This window comes from Rhinopithecus bieti, unplaced genomic scaffold (assembly GCF_001698545.2).
Source record: "Rhinopithecus bieti isolate Rb0 unplaced genomic scaffold, ASM169854v2 scaffold_16834, whole genome shotgun sequence".
Lineage (NCBI taxonomy): Eukaryota > Metazoa > Chordata > Mammalia > Primates > Cercopithecidae > Rhinopithecus > Rhinopithecus bieti.
This window is the reverse complement of record NW_016809297.1, coordinates 3,304,342-3,323,113: the sequence shown is the minus strand read 5'-3', so window position 1 is coordinate 3,323,113 and position 18,772 is coordinate 3,304,342. Positions and strand designations below refer to the sequence as shown.

General features: G+C 34.8%; 1 protein-coding gene across 3 annotated transcripts in view; it reads right to left on the bottom strand.

Moving 5' to 3' along the window:
• Positions 1 to 18,772, bottom strand: part of DGKB (diacylglycerol kinase beta) — a 780,654-nt gene that overhangs the window by 601,636 nt on the left and 160,246 nt on the right. For all 3 annotated transcript variants that reach the window (XM_017889062.1, XM_017889064.1, XM_017889063.1), the window contains exon 3: positions 12,369 to 12,445. In XM_017889062.1, the coding sequence (XP_017744551.1) occupies positions 12,369 to 12,445 (77 nt within the window). The remainder of the gene's footprint in view (positions 1 to 12,368; positions 12,446 to 18,772) is intronic.

Sequence of the window (18,772 nt, the reverse complement as noted above, 5' to 3'; positions counted from 1 at the left end):
TTTTTTTTTTTTTTTTTTTTTTTTTTTTGCCTACATTTTAGATTAACCCTCTTATTCCTGTGAACCAACTGGCAATTTCTGGCTACAACTCAGAAGAAACAAAATGCATAGGTAATGTAATAATCTGGATCAATATTTTATTCTGAAAATTATCCTGCAAATCCCGACAGATGATAGGAGTAAATAGGGTGCCCATAACCCAGAGGTTCCTCTGGGAAAATAAGAGGAAAGGAGCTAATCAAAGTCAAGCCCCATGCAACCAAATCTTGCAGGCATAATTATAGCCACCAGCTTTCTGGGCATGCTGGCAGTCTTAGGATTTTTGAGCTGCCCTTACCCATCCCTCTTTGTTTGGTTTTAATGTATGTCTTCTGATAACCCCGTTTGTCTCTTCTCACCTTCAGGCCATCAAACTCCAAGCGGTCATAAAACCAGAGTCTCGAATGATGGCCCCTTTTAACAGAGAACCTTAAATAGGCTTTTGAGAGAGTTATGACTGCCACATTTCCAAAACAGCGCCCCCTAACAGCAGGAAGTAGTTAAGATCAGTCTTCATCCCTATTCTAACTGCAGTACCTCTTGTGTACCACTTTAGAGGGGAGAATAGAGGTAGGAGGCAGAAAAATGCCTAGGCAGATAAAGGAGGGTCCGCAGAGAACCTGTGATCCACCCAGGCCATTGTGCACAGGGGGGCTTGCCTAAGCATGGTCACAGAGAAAAATTCTGTCCTTTGATATATGCTCAGTAGGGAAATGAATCAACGTGTAGTGGCTCAGACTAAGGACCCACATGTGCACTGGAATGATGGGGCAAAGCCACCAGAAATTTGTGCTTTATGCAGGGGAGGAGCCTGACCTCTTCATCTCATGTGTGGTGGCCTGGTATTCAATTTGTGAGGTGAAAACCTGTGTGTAGGACCCTCTCTTTTCTGAGCACTTTCCTTTCATTTAATAAATTCTGTTCTCCTCAGCCTTCAATGTGTCCGCATGCTTAATTTTTCCTGGTTGTGAGACAAGAACCTGGATTTAGCTGAACTAAGGAGTAAAAATTCCTGAATCATTGGCATTTCTCCTAATAAGCAATACATCTCTTGACTCTTCTTTTTTCAGCACTCAGGAAGACTTTCTGAAATTTCTGAAGTGTAGTTCTCTCTGGCTCAGCAAGCAAAATACTGTTTTATTTTCTGACAGCTCTAAGTCTTAAGTCTTAATTCCCTCCATATAAAGTGGTATATGAAATCAATTATTCAGGCTGGGCATGCTGGATCATACCTGGCACTTTGGGAGGCTGAAGCAGGCAGATCAGCTGAGGTCAGGGGTTCAAGACCAGCCTGGCCAACATGGCAAAACCCCGTCTCTACTAAAAATAAAAAAAATTAGCCAGGCATGGCAGCATGTGCCTATTGTCCCAGTTACTCGGGAGGTTGAGACAGAAGAATGACTTGAACCTTGGAGGCAGAGACTCCATATAGAAAAAAAAAAAGGAATCAATCATTCAGAGTTGTCTCAATGTAATAAAAATTGACGTAAAGCACTTAGCATGCACTTGGGAACATAATATATAAAATAAATAAAAGGAGTAGGTTAAAGGAAGCACTGTCCTAAGCTTAGACACATTTTTAAGTTATCTTAATTTGCCTTTTTTTTTTTCTTTTTTTGAGGCAAAGTCTTGCTCTTCTCCCCCATGCTGGAGTGCAATGGCATGATCTTGGCTCACTGTAACTTCCGCCTCCTGGGTTCAAGTGATTCTTCTGCCTCAGCCTCCCTAATAACTGGGATCATAGGTTCCCACCACCATGCCAGCTAATTTTTGTATTTTTTAGTAGAGACAGGGTTTCACCATGTTGGCCAGGCTGGTCATGAACTCCTAACCTCAGGTGATCCATCTGCTTCGGCCTCCCAAAATACTAGGATTACAGGTGTGAGCCGCCATGCCCAGCCAATTTGCCTTTTTATTGGTACAGAAAACTGTAAAGTTCATTGCATCTTTCTGAATAAAAACTTCAGGTTTTGTGTGTCTCAAATACTTTGCTATGACATTTCTGTGTCAGGTAACAGAGACAAATAACAACTTTTATAAGGCAATAATTCTAAAAAAAATCTTCCTTTGAAAAAGAAAAGCCTGTTACAGATATAAGAATGAAGTAAAAATTTCCTCAATTCTTAAATTATTTCTACAAGATGACATCACAATATTTATTGCTGAAGTATTACTGACAATGTAAATTTCTTTCTCAAACTTCTTCACCGTGTTCTTTGGAGCAAAATTAATTTATCTCACATTTTCTGGCAATAGATAGGGCTTACAATGTGAGAAAACACAAACCTCTTCTTCTTTTTTTTTTTTTTCTGAGACAGGGTCTCTCTCTGTTGCCCAGATTGGAGTACACTGGCCCAGTCATAGCTCACTGCAGCCTCAATCTCCCGCACTCAAGCAATCCTTCCACCCCAGCCTCGCAAGTATCTGGGACCACAGGATTGTGCCATCATGCCTGGTTAATGTTTTTTTTTTTTTAATTTTCTAACTCAGAGTTTTCAATTCACTGAGAAATGTGTCTTCAGTGAGTTTCCTGGTTAACCCATCCCTTTTCTTCTCTTGTAAGTAAAGTCTTTTCAAATATCTCCTACAATTCTGTTGTCCATATTATTAGACATTTCTAATAAATGGATGATATCCTCATCTGTACATTTTCCTTAGATCATGACTTACAAGAAAATTTCCAAATTTAGGCATCAGAGTTTCTACTGCTGTCATGTAACAGCATTAGAATTACTTTTGGAAGACTGTGACCTTTAAATAGAATGAGATCATTTATATGCATATCAATGAAGCCATTAATGATGAAAATTGGGTCAGACTTAACTGAATGACTACTCAAAAATTGAATTGCTGTAGGCTCAAACACATCCACGCACATCCACGCACACACACACACACACACACACACAAATGTTCAAAATTTTAAAACTGCTTTTCATTTTTTTTTTTTTTTTCCTTAAGGAACAACCACCGACTATTTAGGGAGATAACAGAATTTGTAAAGAATACTGACTGAGGGAGCTGCTCAGATGTCGCTGCCAAATTGGCACAGATTCAAGGCACATTTCTATATGCCTTTCATTATTATTTCTGACCATCTGGATCCTTTGTTTTTAAATCCTTGTTAATACTAAAGAGAAGACACTAGTATTCATCCAAGCAGATTCAAAGTGAATGAAAATAAATGTCATCACTCTATCCTTAATTTATTTTCGTAGTTTTGGGTTGTGGATTTTCTCATATTCAAAAAGTGTTCTTTGAGCACCCACTCAGCACCAGGCTCTGTTCTAGGTGTTTGGGTAAAGATGTTACTAGAACACACAAAATTCCTTCCATGAGGGAGCTTAGCTTCTAATGAAAGGAATAAGAAAATAGCAACATTAATGTGCTGAATCTACAATGCCTAATGGTATTAAGTGCTATAGAAAAAAAAATAAAGAAGAAAAAGATTTCTTGGGGGAATGTGCTTGTAGTTTTTTAAATCCAATTACCAAGAAATGAGAAGCTATTCTTTCAGTAAAGATTTAAAGATGATGCGGCACATATTTGCACATATTTGGAGAAAGCACATTTCAGGCAGAGAAGGCAACTAGTACAATGGCCCTGAGTTATAAGGATGCTCCTGTTCCAGAGAAATTTCCATTGGAGCCAGTGAGGAGGAGCAGGAAACTGAAGGAGGAGTGAGGGAGGACTAGAGTAATAGAATACAAGGTCAAAGACTCAAGCCGTGGTGATGTGTGGACCAGGCAGAGCATACAGGATATTAGATCATCAAAAGAGAGTTATAGCTTTAACGTGGAGTAAGTTTTTAGTAGGAAATTCCATGATCTGACTCATATTTTAACAGAACCATGTGACCATGATAACACTTATTAGTATCAGACAAAAGAGAGCCTATGGGCAGTTTTTATGTTTTTCTAACTTGTATTCACCACAAATTAATAAATGATCCCTAAAACACAAAAATGAATCATTCAACTATTATAGTTAAAGTAACTGTTTGAAACCACAAAGAAATCACTTTATCTATCAACAAATGTTAACTGAGTACCTATATGTGTAAAATACTATGCACTTACTGAGCAAAGAACTCTGATGAAATTAAATAGATAATAATTTAAATTAATCAGAAGTTTTTTTTACAGTTTCCATTTCTATTTTGCATTCTAATTTATATCATTAACTAATTATATTAAATTTTAAAATTGATATGAAGATCACTGAGTGAAAGTATATTGATTAAATATGCAGCATGGCTATCTTACTGAGATTTCAAAATACAATTTTTTATATTAAAATTCATTTAGAAAAATTTATATTTTAAATATTGCATTTCTTATGCTTATCTTGCACTGCAATTGACTATTCATTATTTCAAATTTCAGAGAGTTCTTTGATAGTCCCCTAAATCTGTCATATAGATAGTTCCGTTGAAGAGAAAGATTGCAAAGTGTGAAAACCTTGAATTTTAATTTTTAAATTAGTTTTGGCAAATGAAAACTATTTTAGCACTTCAGAGGCACATACTCCATTAACTCTAGCTTTACCTAAGACTACAATTATGAAGACTCAGTAGAAAGACAATTAAAAACTTCTTTTTCCTGAAGGGCTATATGATCCAACACGATTTTGCATCACACAGTCTTTTACATTATGTAACACTATCCACATGTTACTATGTTTTAGGAACTGCACTAAGTATGTTATATGTGTGCTATCATTTAATCATCACAATACCTATGGACAAAGAAACTGAGGCTCAGAAAATTTCCTTAAATTGCCCAACACCAAAAGCTTCTAATTGACACTGAAGACATAAATATTTCTAACTTCAATGTGCATTATGTTATAGTTAAAGTATAATTTTCTAAACAGATTTTGCAATAATAACACAAGGTATAAGGTAATTTCCCACTGGTTTATCAGTATTAGATGCATTTACCGCTGTGTCAAATTGGTCTGCCATTTCAGATAAAAAAAAGATATACAAAAATAAGGTATAACAATTAAAAGTAATGGTATGATTATTCAATTTCCCACTCTTGAAAACCCTGTGTTGACTGTAACTGTTTTTGTACCCTTTGGTGTTCAAAGTATAACCTATTACTTTGGGTCATATATCTGAAATGGTTCAAATCTGCCTACCCCCCGCCTCCATTCTGATGCCCATTGTCATCTAATGTTCTTACTTGATTGGACTGCCTCCATAACTCATATCTAGTCTTCTCTTCTACCCAAGTCCATGGCCCACATTGCTACTGGAGGTATTTTTCTAAATGGAAAATTTAACTTGTTCACCTAAAAATATGATTTATGATTTCTTTCACCTATAAAATTAAACTTTATAGACATTCTAAGCATTTTACCAAAATGTCTAGATTTATATTCCTTTAGTACCCTGCAATGCTCTTTTGCTTGAAAAGCTATTTCTATTTATTTATTTATTTATTTATTTATTTATTTATTTATTTATTTTTTGAGATGGAGTTTCACTCTGTTGCCCAGGTTGGAGTGCAATGGCACAATCTTGGCTCACTGCAACCTCCACTTTCTGGGTTCAAGTGATTCTCCTGCCTCAGGCTCCCAAGTATCTGAGACTACAGGCACCTGCCCCCTCACCCAGCTAATATTTGCATTTTTAGTTGAGACAGTGTTTCACCATGTAGGCCAGGCTGGCGGGGTGGTCTCAAACTCCTGACCCCCAAGTGATTGGCCCGTGTTGGCCTCCCAAAGTGCTGGGATTACAGGTGTGAGCCACCATACCTGGTCAAAAAAGCTACTTCTAATGATGAAAAAGCACAAGTAAAAACAACAGATAAACCCTGAAAATAAAATTTAGATGTGACAGAGTAATGTTGGTTTTAACTTTTTAACTTATATTTGGAAAAGTACAAAGATCACCTAGAAACCCCAACATTAATTTTTAAATTCTATACCAATTGTTTAATAAATGTTATTAAAGAAATGAAAGAACAAACATTCTACAATGTGAATTTAAATACCACTTTTCAAAGTTGGCATTTATTATTAAACTAAGGAGAGTTATTTGTTTATTTATTTCCCAAATGTATTTATGCTTGATTTCAAACTTCTTTGTAAAGAAAGCAATTGGTCACAATTGGTATAATTGTATTTTATAATTATAGATAGATTTGATAAGAAGAGGAACATCACTGAAACTGTATTGATGGTAATAGGGAAGAGAAGCAGAAATACTGGTTAACATGCTTCTTCTGTTCCTTGCTAACTAACTGTCCTAGTACCATGTAGTTGTAGGAAGTGGAGCAATACAACAGATAATAGTTCTGCTACCAGGACAACACTCCGGATTGTGGCCAGGTTTGGGAGGGGAAGCAAATTACATGGCATGATCCCCACTCCTACCACATGGTGAAAGGAAATTATTTTTGAGTGCAGAAGACATCAGAGTTATAGTTCCTCAATTTAAAATGAGAAAATGAGGTCCTGAGAAAATGAAGGAAACAGAATTTGCTGGTGGTATATCGCCAATATTCTCACTCTCATCTTTGGCATGTGCTCTGGAACTTTTCTATGAAATCACATTGATCATTAAAGTATGACCATAGCCACTGTCTCTAAACATTAGTGGAACACCTGTTATGTGCAAGATGCAGAGCTATTTATTATACATACAGTTTAGAATCTAACCCTTTTAACAGTCTGATAAGGCTGATGCTCTCTTCATTTTATAGGTGAGCAAACGACAGATAGAAAACTTATCCAAAGCCGGTTAAGATGAATTCAGTTCAGTCAGACTCCTCAGACCATATTTTCTCTGTCACACTTTCCTTATGCTTTCCATAATGGAAAGGGTTGAATTTGGTTCTAGAAGGATAATTATAGCTTACAGTAAAAAGGTTTTTATATCATTGTTAATAATTATATCATTGTCATTATCCTTGTTAAAGACATTTAAAATATTACTTTAGGCAGCAGCACTACAAAAGGTAGGTTTTGAATCCCCAGGTTCCTTACTAAGGGGTAAAAGCATATTGTCTGAATGTAAAGGGTATACACATTAAGAGAAACTACATTACAGCGTACCAAGTGCAAAAATAAAGAAAGCCCCTGCGGAGTTACGAAAGCATAACTCAGCCTCAGGGCAAGGAACATCCACTGACAGGAAACATGTATGGAGAAAATCCTATGCTCAGAGAACACTGCTAGACAAAGAGCACACATAGAGCGGTAACATGTGCAGGCTCTCATTCTTCTCCCCTTGAATACCCTCAGTTTTGTCAATTCTTTCTATTCTGTAACTGCAATTGCTTGCCTGCTAAGTCATTGCACGTGAAACAAAGACTGGGCAAGGAAAAGGAAGAAACTCATTCTGCCGACCCCCCCCAAAAGCTAGAGCTTATTTTGACATGAGTTTTCAGAGAGCCTCTAGAAAGGATGCAGGTTGTGCAGAAAGGTGTGTTTGTTGGGTGCTCAACAAAAGCCATTTAATAGCCAAGTCCTAAAAACGTACATACTTGAATGACAATTCTTGAATGACATTCTTGAGAACAATCATTTACTCCAAGGGATTGCCTCTTAAATGTCATAAAGCCTACTTAGTCCATATTTGGGGAAACAAGTTTCCAGAAAAGTCACAGGTGAAATCAGGAAAAGGCCATCCTCTGAAACGGAGGCTAGCAAATGTCGCCACAGTCGATGAGTTGTCGTGTTACCAGTGCCTCTTTATAGGATATTGTAAGATGTAGGACCTGTATCTAAGTCCACCAGTATCATTCTGATGTTATAATTGTACCTTACATGTTGGACATGAAATTACTGTGACTATTGTCATTAAAACCATCAAACAATTTAAGAATAAGAAGAAGCTAGTACATATCCAAGATTGTCCAAAGGAGACAACATTACAGTTTTAGACAACTCATGCATTTTGGTAGGAAATATTTCTACAGTGGCGAAAGCAGTTGATATAGCTACTCTAGTGTGATGAAAAATATCCATTTAGAGCACCTGAAAATGTGTTGGAATTCTGTGCACCCAACTGAACTACTGATCTAAAACTTAATTTACAAAATAGATTTTCAGGGAGAGTGGTTGAAGCAACAGATTGAATAATCTTCCCAGGAGGGCAAAAATCAACAACTCTTTGGTTATGTTTCCCCCACAGATTCTATCACAGCACTGTAGACAAAACAAAACAAAACAAAGCCTTATCACTGCATTTTAAATTTAATTTTAAAATTTCCCATGGTAAATTAATAAATTAAGACTTTTACTAAATAAAGTATAATAGCACAGCCTGATATATCTTGGCGAAATTAGAAAAATTAATTCCAGAGTCTACAAAACTGAAGGCCACACTTGAGACCCTTTTCGTCTATTAAGGTACCAGCTCCTATTAAGGCATCAAATCCTTTGACTGATTAAAAAGAATGTGTCACATTCAACTCAATTATAACCTATGAGTATTATAGGCAATCTCATATACTATAGAAATCGTATTGGTACAGAAGTATAGTTCAGTGATATGGATGAGAAATTCATAGGTCATATCAGAATAAAGAAAGAAAAGACAGACTTTAATAGAAAAGAAAATGTCTTACTTGGTTAAGAATGTCTTGTTTCTGTGCATGCAAGGAAAGAAAGAATACATGTGTTAATGTAAGATAATTTATACTCATTATCTCATATCTCTGATTATTTAGCTAAAAGTTCAAGTTTACAATTGATTTTAAAACATACCCTAGATCCATAGGTCTCAATACATGGTTCCAAAACAGCGGCATCAGCATAAGCTGGGAAACTGACAGAAATGCAAATTCTTGAGCCCCACCCCAGAAACACTGAATCTAAAACTGCGTGGGGTAGCGGGGAGGCAGGCAGCAATCCATGTTTTAACAAGCCCCACAGTTGATTCTGAGGTACACTAAAATGTGAGAATCAATGACTAGATCAATCTTTGTATATAATAAGCAACCTGTTCGATATTAGATAAATATAATATGTAACACACATAGTATGATTAAAATATTTTAGAGGATTAATAGAAATATAACCATGCATATAAAGGTATGTTAGATTTTGAATATGTATTTCCCATTCCTAAGGTTTCCTTCTATCAGCATCACACCTAGCATCTCTCCATACCCTTAAGGATTAAAATATATTTCTATATACATCTGCCACTTTCTTCCCATATCTCAGCTGTGAGTAGAAAAATTTGAAATTGAACTTGAAGTCCAAGACCAAAAGAAAAAAAAAAAAAAAAAAAAAAAACACATGCTAAACTGTCTTCCCTTCATACTACCAAATTCTACTGCCCTCAGGAGACTCTTTATATGGCCTGACCATGTTTTACTGTGAATAATCTCACTAAGACTGGATCTCTGCTACAAACTAGCTTGTAATAATGTTCTTAACATTATATTATTTACACAAGAGTAGGTGGAGACTAATAAGACTCTCTCCCCTTGTCAGGCATGAGTCATTAACATGTATGTGTACTGGGAAGTGCCACACTCACTACAAAAGAAATGTCTTCCCATGCCTTCCCCTAACCTTTTTCCTTCCTATCTAAGAGGACAGTCCTCTCCCCTATGGCTTGGTCAATGAAGTGAAGAGCACAGGGCATTAGCCTTAAACTGGGATTCTAGTCAATTAGGTTTTTGTTGTGGTTACTGTTGTGAGCTAGCTGGTGAGTCTTGGACAAATTATTTCACTTTTCTTAAAATAGTTTCTTTATTTAAAGACTTTGTAATTTTATTAATTTGGGAATCTCAAGGCCTTTGAAAGGTTTTTATTCCTACAGAATCTTTTAGACCATTGTTTAGATTTCTCTTATTCATTTCTTCAAGTAATGATTATCAACTGATCTTTAATAGGAATTAAAAGTAAATGATTCATTCACAAATTATACTTAATATTTTTTCTCTATTAAAATAGACTTCAACAGGTCACATCTTTTGGGTTAAATTTTATCCCCAGCACTTTAAAATTCAGTAATTCAAGGGAATTATGAGCAAAATAGTACATCTACCATTTAAATAGCTTTATGTTGTAGGAGGATAAGCAATTTAATTTTTGCAAATACATTTTATGTAAATGATACAAGCTATGTTCCTTTTGGAAAACAATGAATTAATTATCATTCCAAATTCAGGCTGGATTACTCAATTGTCCATTTTTTCTTGTATAATTGAGCATCATTATCTAGTCATCAGTGCAAACAACTTTGGGATCAACTTAACAAGCCAATGGAGAGTGATAACTTCACATGTGAACTGACATTAGGAATTCTGTCATATTGTAAGAGTAACTTTTTATAAATTGGATGAGGTCATGTATTGAAGAGAACTTTAAGGTCATTTATTTCTCAAAGATTTGTTTCTCAAAATCAAAGATTTATTTCTCATCATTAGATAGTCCTAATTATTTTCGATTGACTTTTAGAAGATACATACTAGTTTTAAAATGGTTATATAAACCTTAAAATTTTCTTCTGAAGGAAAAATGTTATCAAAATTAATTAAGATCAGAGAGTGGTTTTGCTCTTAATTTGGAATTGTTCTTGAGTTGTAATGAGATCTTTTGTTTTCAGCTGGTCATTATTTTAATAACATGCTTCAACAATACATCTGTACATTTATGAAAGGTATAACACGGTTGAAAAGGGTGATATGTGTGTCTAATAATGTGTCTAATAACTACCTTAATAAATAAATGCAGCATATGGTGAATGATAATTCTCATGAAATATATAATAACAGTAAGACTAAGTCTTGAGAGCCCTATAAATAAAAAAAAAAAAATTTTGAAGCAAAAGGCTGCTTTGCAAATGAGATCACTTAACAGAGTTTGTAGCCAGCAGCTATCATTAGGGAGAAAAACAGGTTTTATCCCTGTATATAGATTAGATAAGCAAATAAGTTTTCAAGTATTGTTGTGAATATAAATACTAATGACAATTTTTGTTTCTTATAGCAATTCAGTGCTATAATTCATCTTTACTTTTCCCACTCTGCTTTCTTGGGCTTTGAAATTCTCAGTTTTGTAAGTTTACCTGTTAACTTTATTTTCCCCCTCCTCTATGCCATCTAGAAAAATACAATATGAGGGAAATGTAGGTCAAACATCTATTTTTTTTCCAATACCGAACAATGGTAATGGCTTTAAATAGCCTTTATTTTCTCCATCATTTATAGGCACCAAATATTAATTTTATTTTTTAAGAAAATAAATTCCAGCCTAAAGAGTTTTAAAAGTCACAGCAATGTACCAGAATGTAGAGAGAATAAGAATATATGACATGAAAAATAGCTAACTATGAGAAATACTGATAGGAAATTTCAAAACAATTTGAATAGCTTGAGGGTTATGATAACTAAAATTAAGTTCTATAAATCCCAGGGAAGTACAATATTGAAAGATAACTAAGAAGTCTGTTCTTGCAAACATACAACAACGAAACAATAATCGCAAAAAATAAGTCACATTTTAGTCAGCAAACAAATCTATCTAGTTAATACATCCCGACAAAAGAATCTTTTGCAAAGAGAAGCTTGAAGCAACCTAATGTTGCCTTCTGAAGCTACAAATGAACTAACAGTAATGGTGATCAAACATTAAAAATGTAACATCTCTCAACTAATATTAAATAGATTACTTAAACAATTAGGAAGGAAAAGGCATTCATTCAAGCATAGTGTTCAAAAACAATTGACAAGACATGCAAAGTTTTCATAAGAAAATAATTTCAAGAAATCTTAAGCTTTTTGGTAAAAGGTAAAATAGAAGATTCAAAAAAATTCCTCCCTTTTTGTACAAGTTGGCTCCTTAAGGTTACAGACCTGGTATAAGCAACACAAAATCCTTCCTTGGTCAAGGAAATAATTGCCTGAAAGGGGTAACTCCCTACCCCTACACCAATATCCATTTTGGATTGAAATTTGTGGGTCATAGACTAAGAGCCAAGCATATTCCTTCTCTCTTTTATCCAATGCTGTTTCCTGACTTCTAGGAAAATAACAAACACTACACTTAAATGATTCATATTCTTTCAAGCATACAATATAGATGAGTTATTTGAATGAAAAATGTTGTACAACATTTAATATATCTTCTAGAATAGCATTGCATGATGAACTTCATTTTGTTTATGTTACGGTACATGGTAAATGGTTTATGGTGTGCATATATATACACACACACACATATACATCTGTATCATACATATATAATGTATATGTGTATATACACACACACACACATACATTTTTCCAAGAATTTTTCATTAAGAAATATCTTCTTCCAAGCATATATATGAAACTGATATAAAGAAAAAGAAGTTTTACCCCTTCAGGATTATACTTTGCAAGCACACCATTACCATGGAATTCTTCGAGAACATCCTTTAATTTCTTTGTAGAATCTATAAAAAACAGAAAACACAAAAATTGTTTATATGCACATATTGTGATTGTATAGCCCAGTCCAGAACAGAGACCACTTAAAATGTAAATAAGCATCAGCAGAAACTAAATTTAAAAACCAACATATAAAATGTCTCTTGCCATTTTTAAAAGGCTATTTGATTGGAAAAGAAATTACAAAGAAACAAAAGATCACTGCGTTAAATAAAACAATACTGCTGGATAAGAAAAATAAAATGTGTAGCTAAGCCTCAATGGTGAGTCCATTTTGAGGAAAGCTATAGATTTTAGTATCTTGTAGATATTTTTAAGGAGAATTTTCTCTACACACATAACACAACTAAACTAAAGCTTACTCTAGTAATTAAAGCTTTAGTAAGTAAGCTTTAACTTAGTTATGTCATGTATTTTACCTTATATATGCATTGTGAATAACATTTTAGTTTTGTTATGTATAAAGATTACCCCATTTAATGAAGAAACAAAGCTTAGACATATTACCAAAAGAATTATAAATTATTTTCTTCAAAAGTACTATTATTTTAAACCTTTCCTCTTATTAGTTGGTGACAAGAAATTTTAAGTTAATAAAATAATGTCATAAAAGAATTATCATAAGTATTACAATTAAAGTTAAATACATTAATATGATATAGATATACTCATTCAGTCTACTAAAATATTGCTCATTATACATATTGAAATATAATTTTGATTGAGAAATCTCAGAATTACAATGCATTTTAAGTTAGAAGGAAATAACAGCTAAGATATATGGATAAGTCATCTGAATATTTAATCAAGTTTGAATAATAATGAAAAACCACCTCAAAATTAAAATGTAGGAAATACGTGGATTTTCCAGTTTTCTTTTATGGAACAGAGCATGGAAAACTGTTTGCTACTATTTGCATATAATTCTTGTTGAGCTTCGCTAAGAGTCTGATATGTAGACTACCACAAAATATTTCCCAGTTCCAAAAAACTAATTCACAAATTAGTTTTTGAAACATCCTGCTAGAAAACTCTCTCATACATGCCCATTGAATACATAACGCCTATATTTTGTGAATTTTACTTTTACTTGGAATGTACCATTTCCTTTCTTTATATGGTAAATTCTGTGGGTTTGTGTATGTGTGTGAAACTATATATTTAGATAGAGGTTCGCTCTTGTTGCCCAGGCTGGAGTGCAATGACATGGTCTTGGCTCACTGCAACCTCTGCCTCCTGGGTTCAGCCGATTCTCCTGCCTCAGCCTCCTAAGTAGCTGGGATTACAGAGGCCCGCCACCATGCCTGGCTAATTTTTATAATTTTATAAAATTATAAAATTTATAGAGACAGGGTTTCACCATGTTTGCCAGGTTGGTATTGAACTCCTGATCTCAGGTGATCTGCCTGCCTCTGCCTCCCAAAGAACTGGGATTACAGACATAAGCCACAGTGCCCAGCCTGTGAAACAGTAATTTTAAGTGAGATAAAATTCATGTCACATAAAATTGACTACATTAACAATTTCAAAGTGTACAATTCAGTAATTTTTAGCATATTCATGATGTTGTTCAATCATTACTACTAATTAATCCCATAATATTTTCATCACCTTGTAAAGAAATCTTATACCTATTAAATAGTTACTGCCTGTATTTTCTCTCCTCTAACCTCTGGCTATCATTAATCTATTTTCTGTGTCGATGGATTTGCCTATTCTGGACATTGCATGTAAATGGAATCATATAATATGTTTCCTTTGTGTCTGACTTCTTTCACTTAGCTTAGTGTTTTCCAGGTTTTTCCATGTTATAACATGTATCAGTACTTCACTCCTTTTTATAGCTGAATAATATTGCATTATAATGAATATGTTACATTTTAAAAATCTGTTTATCAGCTGATGTACATTTGACTTCTTTCCAGTTTTGGATGTTAAGAATGTTGCTATGAACATTCAAGTGTACAAGTTTTTGTATAAACATATATTTCAGTTCTCTTGGCTATATACCTGTGAATAAAATTGCCAGGTCATACAGTAACTTTATGTTTAACGTTTTGAGGAACTGCTAAATTGATTTTCACAACAGCTGTACCATTTTACATTCCCACCAGTAAGGTATAAGGGTTTTTTTGTTATAGCTGCCCTAGTGGATGTGAAATGATTTGATTCACATCTGATTAGTCATTTGCTAATGACTAATAATGTTGAGTATCTTTTTATATGCATATTGGTCATTTGTATATTCTTTGGAGCAATGTCTATTCAAGTTCCTTGACCATTTTTTAATTGGATGGTTTGTCTTTTTGTTGTGGACATCCTCTGAGGTGTGTGTGTGTGTGTATGTGTGTGTGTGTGCGCGCATGCGCATTTGCTTGATGCCCATACAGTTTCCTATGTATTTCTTTTTTGGTATATAATTTGCTGGCACTTTCCACATTGTGATCAGAGTTAATTTTTATATCATGTCCCTTGCTAGATTGGAGGTTGTTCTAGGGCAGAAAATGTGTATTTTCATTTTTGCACACCTTTCACCTTTCTCACAAAGTTGAAACAACAGAAATGCAATAAATATTGAGATTAAATTAATCAGAGCTATTCCTAAATGGCAATAAATTACAGTAATTGCTTCTGTATGTACTTTGTTAGAAAACTTACACTACTGAGACCAAACTATATATTAAAAAGAGACATGAAGCTGATTTCTTAGTCTCAAATCCTTCTTTGTGGATAATAAGGCACTATTATAAGTTAGCAGAACCGCTTTTACTTCTTTTTATCCATAATTGTAGATGTAACCCATACTGTGCAGACCCACAGAGACACACACATAAACAGATGCATACATTATGGAATATCATATCTCAATAGACTATGTTTATTTTAACCATATCTTAAGCCAATGATAAAATGGAAGGCAGAGAAAACAATTTTAGTTTCTCCCACATAGGCCTCCCACACAACTTTAGAGACACTGCTTAGATGGCCTTTTCATTTCAGGTTTATATGAGAGTAAAAAACACATTCAATAATTATTTATAAACGATGCAGAAAAAGGGAAAGCTCATAAAATTATTCCTACAACATTTTACTAATCATAAAATGTACTGGTCATAGTTTATACTGAATATTCTTAGTAGAGAAATCATGAGCTAAATTAACAGCCAAAAACCTCTAGATATATGACTCCCCTTTCCATGAACTAGGGCTCAATAATGACGTGGCCTGAGACAATTTAAGCTGCTCTAGTTGATATTCAGATGAATCACTATCAATTCAACTCACTGCCTCTCCAATTCTCAAGTTCCAGTTCTAATATCTTAATATCTGAAGTTTAACTATGACCCGATCTCCATTTCACAATCTAGTTTGGAAACTGGAGCATTATCTTGTTCTTGTCTTCCTGTCTCAATAACATTTCTTGGACCCAGTTTCTCTAAGACTGAGACCCTGACTTGACTGATATCTTCTAAAGATCAGGATTTGCATATGGAACATCAGAGAGTTCGGGATATCCATAACCTTTCCACAGCACTTTTTTAACGTGAATTATCTACGTGTCTTCTTGGGCACCCAAACTGCACTAGGTTGTGAAAATCCTACTGCTATGTTTTACCTTCTTTCGGGGGGGAACACACATTTATCTTATTTGTAACTTAACTGCTTGTCCAAATTTCTTCCTATGAGCTATCACCATAAACATTCCTATCTTTTTTATTGAGCCAACTCTGAGTTACATTCTGTCCAAAACTACATTGGGGCAGTGGAGAGGGGAAAGGATCTATAACTAGGCCTGACCTGCCTTCTAGGACAAAATAAACAGAGGAAGTTATACCTGGATGAACAGATAGTAAGATGTGACCTCAGTCATAATTCAGCTAATAATAGAGCTTCAAGAAAGAGCACAGTGACAGATACTGGGCTGAGAAATGCTGAGAAATCCAGGCAAGCAGCCAGCCAGGCAGACAGCTGTGAGCTTGGAGATCAGTTTAGTAAACACATGTCTGTAATGGGAGAGAGAACCTGGAAGATTGACCAGTGAAGCGCTATGCAACCCAGTGCTAAGCAGCCAGGTTGAAAATGGCAGGTTTAGTTCTTGGGATAAGGGAGCTGGACAGATGCGCAGCGCAGAAGATTGGATCTCCTGGAAAGCAAAGGAGGGGTATGACTTGGGGAAGTTCTGAAACATGGAGCTAATTTCAGAGGTTCCTATGCTTGGCTTGACTAGCAGGGCAGGATACTTGGAAAACAACAGTGAATACAAATTACTGCCCTTTGACTAACATATCCATTTTTCCAGTAAGTAATTTAATACTATACCAATAACTACAGCTGAGACAATAGGCTGTCTTTTTCATGACTATCAGAATCACCTTAGAGCTGAAAATGGTACTAAGCATGAAAGTGGGAGGTGTTTTATTAAGCAAACATTCTTGGAATGAGCTGGGAAAGAACAAAGAAAATGTTTATGGGTAGATGAGTTGACTTTCTCTTATACTTTACCTTTCTATCACCTGCTCTGGTACTTGAGTAATTCCAGGAGCCCCCCAAAATGCACACACCCTGTGAATCTTCTCATTTTGGCTGAGTCATGTAATAAACAATGCCATGCGAGTTAAATGAGCTACATTTTAGGGATCAATATTAAATTTTTATTTACTTTTACAATGTTCAGAATTTTACTTGATTTTCAAGAAAATTAAAGCCCCTTTACATTAGCCTGAATTGAAAATAAATAAATGACTAATAGCATTTGGTAATGTTTAGAAAATAGCAAATGGATCCTAAAAATGTACTACATGAAAAATGAAACACTTTTAGTTCCTCTCACATCTCTTTAGGCATCTGTTACATCTTGAGTGAGCTTCCTTTGTGATTTTCCTGCCTCTTTGCCTCTTTATTCCGAAAAAACTCAACACACACTTGTCAGATTAATCTCAAAGGCCCCATGAAGTAATGGAGAGATTTAAAGCCAGCTAGATTTAGGTTTGAATCTTGGCTCTGGAATTCTTGGCTGAATGTCCCTGGGCATATTTTTAACCTCTCTATGGTTCAGTTTTCTAATATTTAAAATTAGAATAATGATAGGGATCTGGCAGTACTGTGTCTAACAGAGTGTCTGGTGCCCAATAAATCCTTGTTCCTTTGTTTCATCCTAAACGTGACTTTAAACAAATCATCACCCTTCGGCAGTTTCCTCTTGCCTTTGGATTAAAGCACAAACTCCTCCTCTTGGCACCATAGATGTGTAAAAATATGATCCAAACCTGTCTTCCAACAGTTATTTTCTATACCTTCCATATTTACTATTCAATATCCATTCATCCAATTCTGAAGGCATCCCATGATTTTAGAGCTCTTCTTTTGCTGATGATTTTTTTTCCTCAGGAATCCCTCCAATGTTGAGTGAAGTTCAACATAATGTATGGCACGGTTTATCTGTCAACTTATCCATAAAATCTCTCAGGACCTTCTCAAACACAGTAGGTCGTAACTCATGCTCCATGGGACACCCCATAATAACTCTCTTAGAATCTGCATCCAATTTGCGTATTGGGCACTAGTAACGCTATTAATTATAGCTTGAATGCATGAGCATTTTAGAGTTTACAAAGTGTTCTATTATCTCATTTAAAACTCACAATAATGTTAATAAATATTCCCTCGCTTAACACATGAAGAGATCAAAGTTAAGGAAATTATTACCTACTTAGGATCACACAGCTAAAAAAATTTGATACAATGATTCAGGCTATTGTATACGACCCAAAACCATTCTCGTCACTTTGGAAAAAGAGCAAATACAAGTTTATATCTTGGCTTAGGAACCTTGTTATTACATGGCTAAAATCACACAGCCAAAAGAATGTACAGTAGTGATTTGAACTCCTGTACAGTAAATATATTTTAAAAGTCAAGGCCAATAATTTTGCCACCTAAATAGTAGTCATAGCTGCTGTGAAGAGACTATCATATATTCTACTGTTAAAGTCAAGACCCAACTTACAAAATGCATTTGTCATTTTTATAAATAATGTGTTTTTAGTGGACTGACTGTAGGTTCATTATATGATTTTGTTTTGTTTTGTCTTGTGTTACCAAAATAGTGCCATGTTTCCCACGTTCAGTAAAGATGTTGGTTTTCCAGGCCAATATGATAGTTTTTACAAAGTGAGAGAGGTTCAGTGGGACCATGGAAAAGTCATCTTTCGGGTCTCTCAATTCAGCGCTTTCAAAAGTTTCCTTTAAAATCTAAGCCTCCCCACATAGATTTTTCCTCTTATCACAAAACATACTCATGGCCTAGAAGACTTTTCTTGTGCTCAGCAAAA